This window comes from Parasteatoda tepidariorum, chromosome 10 (genome assembly GCF_043381705.1).
Source record: "Parasteatoda tepidariorum isolate YZ-2023 chromosome 10, CAS_Ptep_4.0, whole genome shotgun sequence".
In the NCBI taxonomy this organism is placed as follows: Eukaryota; Metazoa; Arthropoda; class Arachnida; order Araneae; family Theridiidae; genus Parasteatoda; species Parasteatoda tepidariorum.
In genome coordinates this window covers 12222157-12236211 of record NC_092213.1, presented here as the reverse complement: position 1 = coordinate 12236211, position 14055 = coordinate 12222157, and the positions used below count along the sequence as shown (strand labels likewise).

Below are 14055 nucleotides of genomic sequence, written 5' to 3'. Positions count from 1 at the left end.
CCGGAAAAAAAAGATATAATCTTTTCATCAGCCCACACGATTATATCCGCAAAACAGAGTGCTTTCTGATATTGTATCAATAAAGTCAAAACAAAAGCAAAATATATTAATACAATAGTGTGAGGAGCACTCAAAAAAATTTTTTACAAAAATTACAACAAATAAAATAGAACACAATAAGTAAAAATAACACCTAAAAATACAAAATAAAATAAAAAGAAAAAACAGTATAAAACAAAATCTCTAAAGCGAGTTGCGAAACCAGATGTACTTACATGAACGGGAAATTTTTCAAGAATGATTTAAAAATATTTTCGCAACAAGATTGCCAGATTACAAAATATGAAAACAAAAGTGCAAAGGACAAAAGCGCAAAACAAAAGCGTAACTAGAGGAATTTAAATTACTAGAGGAGTAACTAGAGGAACTTAATATAACCGGTAATATATTGGAAGAAAAAGCTATTTACACTATGAAAAAAAGCAGTTGAAATTATATTTGTCATTAGCATTTTAAAGATATAAATGTGTTGGCAAATCTGAAGTACCTGAATCAAAATAATCCCAGTAGCATTTTTTAAGCCTCTTTCGAGGTTGTTGTTTACCATCAAAATAAGCAGGAAAAAGCTGTTCAAAATGCTCCAGGAGGGCAGATGTGGCAAATGCTATACAAAATGCCGGTTTTATGTTAACATTTTGTAACTGTTCCTTCAGTTCACTCTCAAATTTCGAAGCTTGTCTCATTGGGCATTCTTGATGAGTTCGATGTATTTGGCGGTGTTTCCCACATGTTATTCCCTAAAATAATTCAAAACAAAATTAATCAAATTCATAATTAACCATGCGTAATTTGTATAAATTAAAAATATTATTCATAGTAATAATTAAATACCAAAAATAAAAGTTCTGGGTTTTTCGTTGAACTTCTGGGTCCGTTCGTTATTATTTCACTGAGGAATGACAACACATCGCAGTTAGTTGAGATAGTAAATTCAATTGTGTCTGGGTACTTTTGCCGAACCCACAATTGTCCGAAAATCCATTCGCCTGACAGGTTCGTTAGTTCGATAACTCAATAGCCCGTTAGATTTATTAGTCCAATTACTCACAAACTCGACCGTTTCGTTTGCCAGACAACTTATTTGTCTGACAAAAAAAATGCGAAAACCCAAACTGATTGACAAATATATAATCAATAAAAATAATCATACTTGTTTTAAAAAATTAATAATTTAATATAATAAATTAAAGATGAAACTAATAAACGATAGCGGGTAAAATAACAAAAAACTATAGCAATCATTAAGAAATATTTATGAAAATGAGATTTGGATCAATGAACACCTAGTCAACTTTTTATTTTGTGACGTTGTAAAGTGAAGTGTCAGCCAAGCTAAAAGCCAAAAAAGTAAATATTTTTGCCTCATCTTTGCTCTAAATATAAACAAAAACCGTGTGAAGCGTGGAGGTGGTTGGTTCGAATCCCGTTGTAACCCTGGATGTATTCTTTGTGATGTCCTTCTCTAAATTGTTCTATCTGACTTCTACTTGACCAAGGTTTATAAGCCTAAATTGAGCAAACAAGCCTGCAAATGTATGTAATTTCAACAAACAATAAACAAAAACCGGTTCTAAAGCGCGCGAAGAGATTTCATATTCAGTAAACACAAAGCAGAGCTTGTTACGTAATAGAACCGGTTGGTTGGCTCTTTCTTGGGTTCGCTATAAATTCTTGATACTACACTACTCCAGGAATATTTGAAATGAAATACCAAAGCTACTCATAAAGGATAAGGAATTTAAAATCAAATGCGGTCAAAAGCAAAAGTTTCTATAACACTTCTACATGTTATTTTCCTAAAGCACAGAAATTGTTAGAATTTTTTGTGTTTTACCTTTTTTATAAAAGTCGTTGAACAGCCGGCCTAGGTTTTGGAGTTACGACTACTAATGTTCAACTCCGCAGCCGTGTAATTTTGAACCCAATCCAGAAGACAAGAGAACACCTGGATCAAGTATTGGGAGAAATTTGTCTTCGTTGAGGATTTTTTGAAGGAATTAATCCGCATTTGCGTTGCATGGTAAGCAAAACCACGAAAAACTCCCACCGTAAGTTTAAGGCAAGGAGACTCTAAACAGTAATCAGTCTACCACTGAGGATATTTTATGCCAATTACTGTGGTCGATGCAAGTCGGATGTGGATTCTGTATCGACCAGCCATCTCTGGAATTCGAATCCGGCTCACCTCATTGGAAGGCGAACGCTCTAGCCCCTGAGTCATCACGGATCTACGTATTACCGTTGAAAAAATTTCTACTTTAACACTGCACTAATCAGATCAATAAGTTTTTCCAGCAATTCAATAATATTACTCCTCTTGCCTTTCGCCTGGAGCAGTGGCTGTGACTATGGTTACGAGGTTTACTTAATTCAAGTAGGATGTTGGGTTAATATTTAGTGCAGGTTCGGATTTTGTTCGGAAAGAGAAAAATAATGGGGGTAAAAAAAAGTTCCCCTCTTCGAATTTTCTTTTTTTTTTTCAGTTCTATAGCAGCGATGGCCTTAGACTTTGTGAAGAGAGGATTTCTTTTTATAGACAAACTATCCACATTTATAAATGAGAAAGCATGAAACTATTTCTTAACAGCGATACTAAGTAAAATCAGTAGCAAACAGACTTCGGCGACTTAATATCATTTGAACTTAAACATTATTGCGTAAAATGCAGCAAAATTTGGTTTTAGAAGCTATGAAAACCATAATTTAAGAAAGAAAAAATATCATATACATGGTGTTTTTTATAGACCTCGCTTAATATATATTTTTTGAGCCCTCTTCCGAAATCAATTAAAAAAGTTGAAAAATTATAGATCACTGCAAGTAACGAATCACTACGGAGGAAGGCGGGATTAAAAACACCCAAAACCAATTTCACAGTTAGAAAAAAGTTGCAAGAGACCACCTTTTTCCAGGCTAATAATCACCCACTAATTCATATCTATTTTCCGAATAGTCAAACTGGTTTCGTCGTTTTTAATCCAGTCTTTCTAAGCAAGAATTCGACCCTTAATTAGGACACTTTTAGCATTCATTTTTAGCAAGGATTTTAAAAATATATGTTAAGAGTGAATCTAGCGGGACACTCTGTATAAAGCAAAACTGCGTAAAAAAAGAACAAGAGCTATTTATAATAATAAAGTTCATCTTTGATAATTAAATTCTTAAACTAAAATAACTTTCTCTTTTTTTCACTAAGTGATTATTACAAAAATTTTCATTCAAAATTTAGAAAAAAAATACTGGTTTAACTTAGTTACTTAATTTTCAGGTAAACGAGAGAACAAAGACCTTGGAGCTCGTATCGATGTAAGACAATACTGTGAAAATGCAATTATATATATAAAAAAAAATAATAATACATATATATTTCTTTCAGATCTTTATAAGTACGGTTTCATTGCAAGAATTTTTGAACTTTTAAATTTGTAGTATTTACAATTCGGAACAAGTTATTAGTTGTACAATCATTTCAAAGTTTTAAAATTTAAGCAAGTAATTACTTTTTGTAGGGGATATAGCAAAAAAATCGTTATTAATTACATTTCTTTCTAGTATTCAAAAGAATATTTTGTCTGTGTAGCAGAAACTTCTCTTGAGAAAATATTTATCTTGGTTAAAAATAGCAAGTAAAAAAAAACCTTTTTTTTTTCAAAAATAAAATGATAAATATTTACAACAAAAAACTGGATTATGGAAGAAAAATTAAGATTTAGTCTCCAAAATATTTTAAATTCCATACAAATCATGTTTTTTTTCTTCATATAATTATCATAAGATTTATGTCAACATTATTTCATCTCGTACTATGAAAATCAAATAGAAATTAATGAAAATCTTGGCAAAATAAATGAAGAAATATTTTGATTTTTAATTTTTCCTACAAATTGTGATTAAAATCAAATAAATTGAGCAATATAGTAACTATTCTTATTCATACATTTAATAGCAAGTACTTGAATAAATTGTTTGCAAAATTTAATTTAGAAAACATTAAGAAATATATTTTTTGTTAAATTACATTTCAAGCAATGATTTTTACCTGGAAGAAAGGTACGATTCCTTTTCTTCTTCGGATCTCTTCTTGAGACAAAACTGCCCATAAACTACAAACAGAAGCACAGCTACTTAGATCTTTAGCTGTAAGATGTTGAAAAATATTTCCAACAATGTGAGGAGTACAAGAAAGCACCGAACCTATATTCATTCTTAAATTTAAAGCATTCAATCTTCAAAACTTTCCAACTAGGAATCGACTATAAGATTGCATCCGTTTCTGACTGTCTGTTTTTGCCCAGATTCAGAATCTATAAACACAACAAAAATGAAGGCGTGAAATATTATTGTTCTTAGACGCATTAAAGTTAAATGTATTATTTGTATTTTTCGACCATATTTAATGTTCATTTTAAAAACAAAATGTACCAATTAGATGTGCCGCTACCACTTGTAAGCAATTAGAACAAGACAACCACTTGCTATTTGAAAGTTCGAGTAGTTTGTAAGATCAGATTAAATTCTAAATTGAAAAGATTTGGAGTGCACTTCCGAATCAACTAACTATAAAAATCACTTTGAACTCAGTTTAAAATGCAACTTATGTGTATATTTCTTAATTTACTGTTGATGATGATGTGGGGGGGGATCTCTGCTACTCGCTTTTATCCCCCTTGCTGTAAGGTGTATTTTTGTGAGTTGAGTTGTTGATGCTGAAGATGATGACGATGAGGTGATGAGAGTGNTTGGAGTGCACTTCCGAATCAACTAACTATAAAAATCGCTTTGAAGTCAGTTTAAAATGCAACTTATATGTATATTTCTTAATTTATTTATTTTATGAAGCTTTTAAATAATTCACTATTTAAAAACTGGTATAAAAATAATTTGCAAAACCAAAAAATTATTCAATATGCATTTTTACATAAAAAATCATCAATATTTTTAAAATTAGGCAAACGATTTCATAAATGATACTTTTTAATTCGGAAATCGTTTTCTTCTTTCAATATGAGCCATTTACTGTTGAATAACATAAAAACTTATCAAGTCATTTTAGATAATGAATTATTCTATGGAATAATAGCGAGTAAATTATTGAAATTTTTACTATTTTCAAAAACGCAATGCAAACATATTTTATAAAATGCTACATGAATAAATATGTAAGGAAACGCTAGTGAAAAATTTTCAGCTCCTCTCAGTGCTCTAAGGAAGCACTTGTGTACTTTCATTTATATCCGAAAGCTTTTGTTAAACGAAGTTGGAATTTTTTCAATAGTTTTTTTTTTTGCACATATTATTATTATCCGGTCTTATTATTTTTTCTTTTCCCAATGCCCGCCTGGGGAATGATCTACGTCATACAGGCATCTGAAAGGCAGATTTGTTGGCCACTCTTTCAAGGGCACCATTTTAGGTGGACCAACGTTGCTCCCACAGTAAGGACAGATTGTACAGAGAAGGAAAGAACATCCATGCCTTGCCCGGGATTCGAACCCAGAACTTTTCTGATGCAAGGGCAGTTCACTAACCCCTACACAGACCGGTCGGTAATCCGATATTATTATCAAGTATTATTGTCCATTTCCTAGGTAAACCTCAGGGTCAATAGTCCTGCAGTGATCGCTAAGACACGGTTCCTAGTAGATCACCGAAGTCAAACATCACTGATGGCGGCTAATGTGCGGATGGATGACCACTTTGATGGGTCTTCGTTAAAACTGTTCTACGTTAATTGCTCGACTTCACTCATTTCGTTGCGCTACCATATCGAGCTCCTTGGCTAGAAATCAAGATCGTGATGCCATGTCTTCGTATCATTCTTAGGAACGTTTCCCAAACCGTCGCCAATAGCAAATTGTGCAGCTCTCGTTCGAAATAAATAAAGTATTACTACTGCTCAACGAGGTGAATCAAACATAAATACTTCCTTGAACAAGAAAGTCCCACTTCTGATACAAGAAACTTGTACAGATTTGTTAAGTACACTTACTCAATAGATCATTTCTTTAAAGTTTATCAGTGAACGATGGTAAGCATAACCCCATGTATCCCCCATAATCCGAAGTGAATTCAGACCAAATTCGTTCGAATGAGGGAGGTTGCAGTAATATTTTGTATAATCTTGAAGCTTTAATTGTTGTTGTTGTTACTTTACGTCGCACTAAAGCTGCACAATGGGCTATTGGCGACGGTCTGGGAAACATCCCGGAGGATGATCCGAAGACATNTATTCATGATCCCGTTGCAGTAATATTTTGTTTAATCTTGAAGCTTTAGAATAATTATTATAAGGTTCTCGACGCTTTCATGCTCAAAAAAGTCAGAGTACAGAAGAGTGACCACTGCCACTATCTGTCCTATAATTGTATTAGGGTTATCAGAACACGCACCGATATTGTTTTTGGATCATCATTAAGGAGGAACTCATTAACTGCCATAATAGTTCATAAGTGTAGCTTTAATATGACATTAAGTACCAAACAAGACAGACAGCCAGATCCTTATAATAATCTTAAAGTTTTTCAACAGATCTCTCTCTATATATATGTATATACAATACATATATTCTGTGGCTGAGAATCTTCGAATATTTAATAAAGATTTTTATAATTTTTTTAAATGTTAATAATTTTTCTAAAATTATCGATATAAAAGATTTTTTACTCAAAATTTAACCTTATTAAAATTTAGCCTTATTGATTTTATACCCGTCGTTGAACAGACGTCCCAATTTACCAATGCTCAACTCCCTAGCCTTTAAATTTTAAACCCAATCCGGAAGACAAGGAAACTCCTAGATTAAATATTGGGAGAAAATTGCCTTCGTGCAGGACTCTTTGATGGAGCTAACCCACATTTGCGTTACACGGAGAGAAAAACCGCGGAAGCCTTCCACGGTTAGCCTGACGGAAAGGGGACTCCCATGATCCGTCTACCACTGAGGATATTTTACGTCAGCACTGTGGTCGGTGCGAGCTGGGTGCTGATTCGCATCGAGGAGCCATCGCTTGAATTCGAACCCGGTTCACCTCCTTGGGAGGCGAACACTCTATCCCCTGAGCCACCACGGTTAATTATAAGCTTTGAGATATCCAGTATGATATTATTACTTTGCGCACATCCAGATTCTGTCCAATCCAAGGTAACTAACAAATCAAACGCCCTTCTAGACTTCAGTATAAACGGGCCATAAAGTTGATTTCATTGCCTTCGATTTACGCTTGTATTTTCAAATTTTATATACCGGCAAGGAACTTGTTACGAAAACAATTTAAAATTTTAAAACATTTTTGTAAAATGCAAGTAATTGTCAGTACATTTGAAGTCGCTATTCGCTTTATATATTACATTTTGAGTTTTATTCTGTATTTTCTTGATTTTTATTTCCTATTTTTGCTTGAGTGTTTTATTTTGCATTTCTTTGCTTAATAAGTTCTATTTTCTTTCAGTTTCTTGGTGTTCCTCACATTCTTGAATTGATATATTTTGCTTTGACTATATTAATAGTACAATATTAGAAAGCACTTTTTTCGGTCGGATGTAATTGTGCAAGCTGATGACGAGATAACAAAAAATTGAAAAAATTAAAAATAACATTTAAATTAATATTTTTACATCTTTTTCCATGTTTTTTTCTTTATATTTTTAACTTATTTTATAAGCCCCGCCTTTTCCGTGGCACGAAAGAGACGGGGACATAATGGGATATAGTGGAGCCATAATGGGAAAAAGTGCAGTCCGATCATGCACTCAGTCTTTAACACAGGGAATCGAACCTCAGCCCTGGCCGTAGCAGGCAGAAGATATAAGAGGCCTTTTTTCACGACTGAACACAATTTTTAACGCTGTTTTTCGAAGCTCTGTCGCCAAGGAAAATAAAAAAAGCCATAATTAAAGAACCTTGGACTTGCAGCAATGCAACTATTTATATAATCGTGGCATGAAGAATTATCTGGCCTTTAGAGCAGAAAAATAGCTAAAATAGTTTTAAAATATTTTTTTAAAAAATCGCCAATTTGGGGACATTTTCCACCTAGATGAAAATTACCAAAATCACTGCCTTATTCTCAGTTTTTACAAATTTTTATGAACCCAAGTATTGGCGTACTTTTAAATATTGAAAAATTAAACCACAAACGCTTTTCATTTTCACAAAATTGTGGTTTTTCTCCATATTGATGCTTTGATTTATTTTAAAAATAAGCGTTAACAGTGCTGACTTTAGATAGGCTAAACTTGACCCAACACTCATGAGTAACAGTTGCAAACTCACAGCAATTATAAAAATAGAATATTATTCGCAACAAAGCATCAATTCATATTACCACGGAGCCTTCGAAAAATAGCCTTTATGTTGTTGTAGTTCATTTACGCCGCACTAGAGCTGCACAATGGGCTATTGGCGACGGTCTGAGAAACATCCCTGAGGATAATCCAAAAACATGCCATCACAATTTTGATTCTCTGCAGAGAGGATGGCACCTCGCTTCGGTAACCCAACGACCTGCACGTGAAGTCAATCACTTCACGGTAGAACTGTTTAATGAGGAACAATACCGCACACCCTCGGTCCCTACGCAGACTGATCCNGCAACAAACCATTAATTCATATTACCACGGAGCCTTAGAAAAATAGCCTCTAAGTTGTTGTAGTTCATTTACGTCGCACTAGAGCTGCACAAAGGGCTATTGGCGACGGTCTGAGAAACATGCCTGAGGATAATCCAAAAACATGCCATCACAATTTTGATTCTCTGCAGAGAGGATGGCACCTCGCTTCGGTAACCCAACGACCTGCACGTGAAGTCGAGCACTTCACGGTAGAACAGTTTAATGAGGAACAATACCACACACCCTCGGTCCCTACGCAGACTGATCCAAGTGGTCACCCACCCGCACACTGATGATGCTTGACTTCGGTGATCTGCTAGGAATCGTGTCTTAACGATCAGTCCACTGCGGGACGTCTGGAATCTAAGAAAGTTTGGTCCTAATAGTTTAGTCAGGAGAGTGATCCAAAGTTCGGACCCATTTATTGTAAAACTTTTTGCATGGTCGATCGATCGAATAGTTCCTGAGAAATCGAATTTACAATAATTCATACATTTAAAATTCGATTTCTGCAGAACTCGATAGATATAGTTTTTTTTAAATTTTGTAATTTGCCTTGCAAAGTGATATTCTTTAAAATAATACAAAAAATTTTATAAGTTACAGTTCAAAACTTTTTCAACTATTAATCAATAAAATAAAAAAAAAATAGCTATTTACTAAAAGCATAAAATTATTTGGATAGATTTGCATAAATTATTGTCGGATAAATAAATTTCATAATATTTTAATTCACTTAAAGAGTTCTTGAGATGATGCGAAATATGCAAAAAGTAAAATTATTATTAATTAGTAAAATTAACACGAAGAGGTCCAAACTTTAGACCGCTCTCCTGATGAAACTATTGGAATCACATTTCACAGACAGTAGTTACGCATATTGGGGTCAGAAATCCACATACAGCGAAAAAAGGTATGTTTATTTAGAGAAAGTAGGTTTTTGTGACTGATTTCACAACTTAAAATATCGCATTTTATTAATTAGCATATTAGAGGTTAATTCCTCGAACCATTTAGATAAAGTCCTAAAACGTGAAGTTCCGACCTTTAGATCAAAAGTTATTCATCATGTCCGTTTTTTTTCCGCACTGTTTTTGGCATAGGACACAATAACACAGTTGGAAAAGAAATGTAAAATGCACCATTATATAAGTACCTTTTTCGTTTAAAAATTGATGTGTTTTATTATAATTAAAATAATTTATTACTTCATTTTAAGCAATTTAATAGTTTCTCATATTTTTTTTTTTAAAAATAGGTAAATGGTACAAAGGTGATTGAATCCTATGACTGCATTTAAAATATTACTGTTAATTTATCAAGGTAAATGACAATGATAATAAAATGCCTTAGTAATTATGGCTATTAATGCCTTAATTATAAATCAAATCGATGTTTTTTTTTCCTCGGAAAAAAACGAGCTTTCTGTACAATCGCGTCAAGTTGAGCCGTGGTGGATCAGTGGGTAGAGCGCTCGCCTTCCAATGAGGTGAATCGGGTTTGAATCCCAGCAATGGCTGGTCGATACGAATTCCGCACCTGGCTTGCACCGACCACAGTGTTGACGTATAATATCCTCAGTGATAGACGGATCATGGGTTAGAGTCCCTTTGCTGTCAGGCTAACTGTGGGAGGTTTTCGTGTAATGCAAATGGGGGTTAGTTCCATCAAAAAGTAATCCACGAAGACAAATTCCTTCCGATACTTAATCCAGGAGTTCCCTTGTCTTCTGGATTGGGTTAAAAAATTACAAGGCTACGGAGTTGAACATAAGAAGTGACAGACCCAAAAATTGGGTCGGCTGTACAATGCTGGTTATAAAATAAAATCCTGTCACGTTTTGATAGTTAATATTTTTGAATTATTTCAGGGAAGTTAAATGATCCTCTTGGATAGATAGCATGTGAAAACCTGATCGGTAGTTTTTTAGTTTCATTTCATTTGAAGCCACGGGTCAATCTACAGTAACAATTTTGAAACCTGTCTATAAAACTAACACTTCCTTCAAATCAACAGTAAGTATATGTAACAAAAAAAGAAAACGTCATCAGGAAGTGAAATAAGTACCGATCATATAAAGGGGTGACATGAAATATGCTATAGCTTTAGTCGTAACTATTGACAGAATCAGTCACAAAACGTAATTTCTTTGAATAAATATACTCGATTTAGATTTCTGACCCTCAAAATACAAAGTAATATAATTATATATATATACATAATATGTGTAAATGAATTCGCTTACTTATAGCAGCATCAATTATTAAACATAATTAAGTAGTCTCTTTTCTTAAAAAAAATTTTTTTTTTCTCCAGTTTTGAAGATGGTCATTTTTTATTCTAAATAATGTAGTTCTACTATCCCCGGTTTCATTTATTTTGGTAATACAACTCTCCGAACTTCAGTTTTTGAAATAAGATTTATAATTAAATTACCAACCAACGAAGAATATCACATCTTCATTGTAACTAATTTACGAAAAAAAACTTTAAAATCGCGCGAATAGGAATCGCAATATTGAATTTTAAAAACGCGTGAATACGAATCGCAATACGCAGCTTCTAAATCACATAAAAATAAGAAAATCAATGTTTGATATTACAAACGAGCAAACATAAACCGCAATATTGGACTGAAAACGCGTAATATGAATTGTGATATTAGATTTTAAATTCACGGGAACACCAATTGCAACATTGAATTTTTAAATCACGTGAATACAAGTCGCAACGTGTAACTTTTATATTAGGTAAATACGAAAATCGATGTTTCATATTTTAACCGCGTGAATAAGAAATCACATTAGCGGATTCCGGGGCAGGTTCAAATATTCAAATTGGCGAAAATCCGCCACACTGAAAGTATCAAAATGACGGATTTCTCTCCATTAGCGGAAGAATCACGCATTTGTAAGCGCATAGCTGCCAACTAATTATCCAACTAGGAAAAAATCCAGTAGATTTTACGAAATATAAATATCATTAAAATTATTGCATTATGTACTAAATATTTTATGCATGGGGATTTTTATAGTCAACAAAATAGAAAAACTGCAATATTTTCCAATTATGATGGACATTAAATGAACTTGATATGTTATGTATTATTACTCATAATTATGATTAGTAATAGGCATTCAATTTAAAGATAGTTGAAATATTTCTTAATTTAAAAGGGAGTTCAGAATAAAAATAAACTGAGCATTTTATAAAAAAAAAAAAACAGTTTTAAACTAATTTTAATAAAAGAGGCTAGCTTTATTATATATAATACTTATTTTAATATTAAAGCAAGGAACAATCTGTGCAAATATTCTATTTCCATAAGGATTATTCAAAAAGTTCTCTCAATTTTAGGGAATTTTCTGAAATTTACAAAACCAAAGAGAATTTTTAATAAACCTGTAGAAAAAGGAAAAATCCAGTCGAGTTGGCAGCTATGTAAGCGTATCGTACGGAAATTAGTGAAAGTTTCAAAATTTGAATTTTAGATTGCGGAATTCAGTGAAAATTTAATCGGATAAACAAGTTTTTGATTAGCGAAATTCCGAGAACAAATGGTCTTGAAAAAAGCAATATACCAGAAAAATCATATGTCGTGCTCTTCTTAATTGTTATACCTAGGATAATACGAAAAACCCGGGGTACCTCCCGAAATACTATTACCCCCAGCTTAGACTCAGCACCGCACAGCTCGACATTTTTTCCGAGTATTGCAGCTTATCACTTTTCTTCAAATATTAAATTCTATGCAACAGTCTCAATATTTGAAGCTAGAGCAGTATTTTTCAATTTCCGCTTTCATTAGTACCAAATCTAGTTCTCAATCTTTTCGTTACGTTCATTATTCCTTTGTTCATTACAGAGCTCCCACTCAATATCAGAAAAGAATTCCCTAACATTTTCAAGTATATCAGGAAATTTCAATAAACATCCAGACCACAATTCCTTTGTTCTTTACAGAGCTCCCACTCAATATCAGAAAAGAATTCCCTGACATTTTCAAGTATATCAGGAAATTTCAATAAACATCTAGACCACACTATGTTTAGAGCATGCAATTCTTCATCAGATAACTGTATTGCTAAATATATTTGATTGTTTGAACTCTAAATCTCAATAACCGATTACTGTTGCTATTTTCCAGGTATGATGTAGGTTTCCAGGCTTTTTACAAAACACTTCAACTTTTCCTGCTTTTTAGAGTTAAAATAAAATTCCTCAACAATTCCAGACTTTCCCTGACCCGTGCCACGATTTTTGATAGAACATTTAGCGATATATTTTTAGGATTGAATTTAAAAAGATGCAACAACGTTTTAATCAATTTTATAAAATTTTGTGAAGTATATTCCATACACGGTACCTGCTACATTTGAGATTTTTAAATCCACGACTTTTCATGACTAATTTTAAGAATTTCACATGACTTAACCAAAGTTACTATTTTCTCTGACAAAAACACAATAAATTTAATAAAGCACAAAATAACATTAATTGAAATGACAAGTATAACCAAAACTGTTATATTCTGCATCTTCATAGTAATAGATTTTAAATTTAAAACACAGACTAAAGACAGAGTTGAACAAAGATACTTTTTTTCTTCATCAGAGAGGAAATACTCTCGATTTTTTTTCCTGTTCTCATTTCGGTTAAAAAAATAAAAAAAGGAATCGCCAATGACTGACTGGCTTGATTCAGCTAGAATTTTAAATTGATTAAAAAAAATTATAATAAATGAATTCTAAAATCAGAAGTTTATAAGATAATTCAATCTAGAAAAGTTCTCTCGTTCATTTTTTGAAAGAACACTATAAAAACATTTTAATAAATTATGTGGGAATTTAGTTACAAATTCAGATATTTGGAGCACCGGGAAATAAGAGGGGAGGGGATAAATTCCATTTTAAAAATTAGATTTTTCAGCAACCTAAATCCATGACTTTCCAGGTACCTTGTACATAAGATACCTTTAAATTTTGCTTTTTAAGAAAGAAACTAGGCGATTTTAAAGGCGTACATTAAGCATGGCTCATATTCCTCTTTTTCTCCCCCATTAGGGGTTTTCTTACAATTTAAACATCTCCATTTGTAAAGTGTCAGATTTTTTCTCTTCTCAACGAAAGCGAAGATATCAAATCCTGATCCTGTATGGCCCAGCTTGGTCGGATATTATTTTATGCGACACGCTTTTGGCAGAGAACTGGGAATTATTTTGCAGTCTGGAAACCTTTGTACAACACTGATTCAATTACCAAATGGATTTCCAGCTAAGTTAGCAAATTTTAGCTGGGATATGCCAGGGTACGTCGTCAGCTGGTACAATTGAACGGTAACTCAACCGAATCGGCATAATGAATCAGACTTTAATCACTGCCTTAA

General features: G+C 32.9%; 1 protein-coding gene across 1 annotated transcript in view; it reads right to left on the bottom strand.

Moving 5' to 3' along the window:
• Positions 1-4351, bottom strand: part of LOC107436992 (uncharacterized) — a 7904-nt gene extending 3553 nt beyond the window's left edge. The window contains exons 1-2 of the mRNA XM_016048850.4: positions 4100-4351; positions 548-797 (exon numbers count right to left, since the gene is read on the bottom strand). Of these exons, the coding sequence (XP_015904336.2) occupies positions 548-797; positions 4100-4264 (415 nt within the window). The 5' untranslated portion in view covers positions 4265-4351. The remainder of the gene's footprint in view (positions 1-547; positions 798-4099) is intronic.
• Between the last annotated feature and the right edge of the window lie 9704 nt (positions 4352-14055).